The sequence below is a fragment of the Exserohilum turcica genome (assembly GCF_000359705.1).
Source record: "Exserohilum turcica Et28A unplaced genomic scaffold SETTUscaffold_377, whole genome shotgun sequence".
Classification (NCBI taxonomy): Eukaryota; Fungi; Ascomycota; class Dothideomycetes; order Pleosporales; family Pleosporaceae; genus Exserohilum; species Exserohilum turcicum.
In genome coordinates this window covers 1-2054 of record NW_007360222.1, presented here as the reverse complement: position 1 = coordinate 2054, position 2054 = coordinate 1, and the positions used below count along the sequence as shown (strand labels likewise).

At 50.0% G+C, this 2054-nt stretch overlaps 1 protein-coding gene across 1 annotated transcript; it reads right to left on the bottom strand.

Annotated features, from left to right (window-relative positions):
- Positions 1 to 655: 655 nt before the first annotated feature.
- On the bottom strand, positions 656 to 1041 carry SETTUDRAFT_29709 (uncharacterized protein; the record flags this gene model as incomplete). Its single annotated transcript, XM_008029769.1, has 2 exons — positions 656 to 773; positions 944 to 1041. The coding sequence occupies 2 exons, from the start codon at positions 1039 to 1041 to the stop codon at positions 656 to 658; spliced, it is 216 nt and encodes a 71-aa protein (XP_008027960.1).
- Positions 1042 to 2054: the final 1013 nt, after the last annotated feature.

Genomic DNA, 2054 nt, shown 5'->3' with positions numbered 1-2054 from the left:
AGCTACTTTAACTACTTAGCTATTATATAATATCTCTATTTTTTTATACTACTTACCTTTTTACTTAAATTTACTACTAAACTTAAGTGGTAAAAGGTGTAATAATAATTAAAAGCTTTATTATAGTCAGCTAACGTAATTATTATACTATGCTAGCTAAAGCTTTTTTAGTAAGTAGCTAAAAGCCTATTTTAAGCTAGTTTTTAAGCTATATAAAATACTAAAACTTAGGTAATATAGCTAGTTTTTAAGTATTACTTTTTTACTTCTATAATTTCTATTTTAACTACGCAATACTACTTACTTATTACTTATATACTAGCTAATTTTAGGCACTTAAGATTACTACTATATAGCTATATAAGCGTAAGTAATATATAATACTACTAATAATACAGCTAAGCGCGCTATGCAGGGGGCCCCAGCTTCAAGGTGGGTGAGATAGCTATTGGTGGTGGGTTGTTTAACCATTGCCGATTGACATGGCATAAAGCAAAAGCATACCAGACTTGATTGCATGCAGCTTGTCTGGTTCGGGCGATGCAGGCTGACAAGGGCGGTCGTGTATCGTGTACAAGTGTGCTGGTGTTGTTTCTTAGTGGTCTGCTACTAATCAATTGGGATGGTGCAATGCGCTACGAAGGGAAAAAAGAGACTACTTTGTGTGCCAAGGCTGCGTGAGCCATCTGCTTTGGGCACACGAGCCGTCGGCTACACCAGAAGAGTGAGTACAGTATTCGAGATGGTTAGGCGGTGGGTCGATGGACAGGTGGCTGTCGGTGTGTAATGCAGGGCCCCCCAATGGAGGCCGAGGGTGGCAAGCCGTGGGCGGTATAGGAATGCGGCTCATGAGGCTACACGTAGAGGTTGAAGCGACCAAAAAGAGATGCATGCATTCCAACTCCACCGGTGAGATGAGCTGGCAACGGCATCGCATATATACTTTGTGGTGTTGTCGGCGCCGGGGTGGGGCGGTGGTGAAGTGGTAGAGTTTGCAAAGTAGCCCCGAGGAAATGGCGCGCATCCAAGCGACGAAGCCATGCTCGCAGTTGTTGCAAGAGCGGTGATAGATGCAGCAAAGCGTTTGCGGAGACGGGCCAAGTGGCTATAGGTTGTAAGCTATAGGGGACGCGTAGTCGTCGGGGACTCTGCGGAGCACTACTATATGCAACTCTTGGGCCCCCCCTCCCTCGTCATGTCTATCGGCACGCATGACTTGCAGCAACAGTAACAGCAGCGCCTGTCAGCATGGCGGCGAGAGCGTTGAATCTGTAATATCGGGTGCAGCACTGCCTCCAACAGCAGCCTCGTTGATGCAGCCCTACCGGAGGTAGTGTCCCGTGGCTCCACAGCCAGTCGCGCAGCGGTGCAGCAGCGGCCCCGGTCGACTTGGTTGCTTGATTTGGCAAATTGGATCATTTCAAGAGATTTTTTGGAGAAGCTCCAAGACCGGCTTGATTGCGAGCTCCAACTAGAGCGCTTCGGGCCGACTGCAGGTGTCGGGGTTGCGTGGACTAGGTAGGCCCTTGGATGGCGCGGTCCCATGATTCAGGTACTGTGTGCTAAAGAACCACCGAAGAACGAAAAGTGGACACGGACAAGGAAGATGCCGGGCCAACAATGATGCAAAGCGAGCGGGGGACGAGTATTAGCAGCGGCGCAAACGTAGCCTATTGATCGAGGGAATTAGGCGAGAGACATTGCACCAGACGACGACATGGTGATGACACGGCGCGGGAAGGGCTGACAGGAGACAGGAACGAGGGCCGGCGGGGCGGGGGAAAAAGAGAGTTTGTCTCGCAGCGCGCATCGACGATGGTGGTGGTGGTGGTGGTGCTGGGGTGCTGGGGGGACGGCGCCTCGTCAGCGTGGAGAGAGGGGCAAGGAGTGGTTGCAGAATAAAGGACTTGTCCATGGTTTGGTGGACGAGGGTTTTGTGTGTGTGGAGGGATGCGGCGATCAGTGGTGTGTAGGAGGAGGCCATGTGAGGCTCGTCTGAATCACCCCATAGTGATCGTCATCGAATCGACTATGGTGGAGAGTGTTGTGCTGAC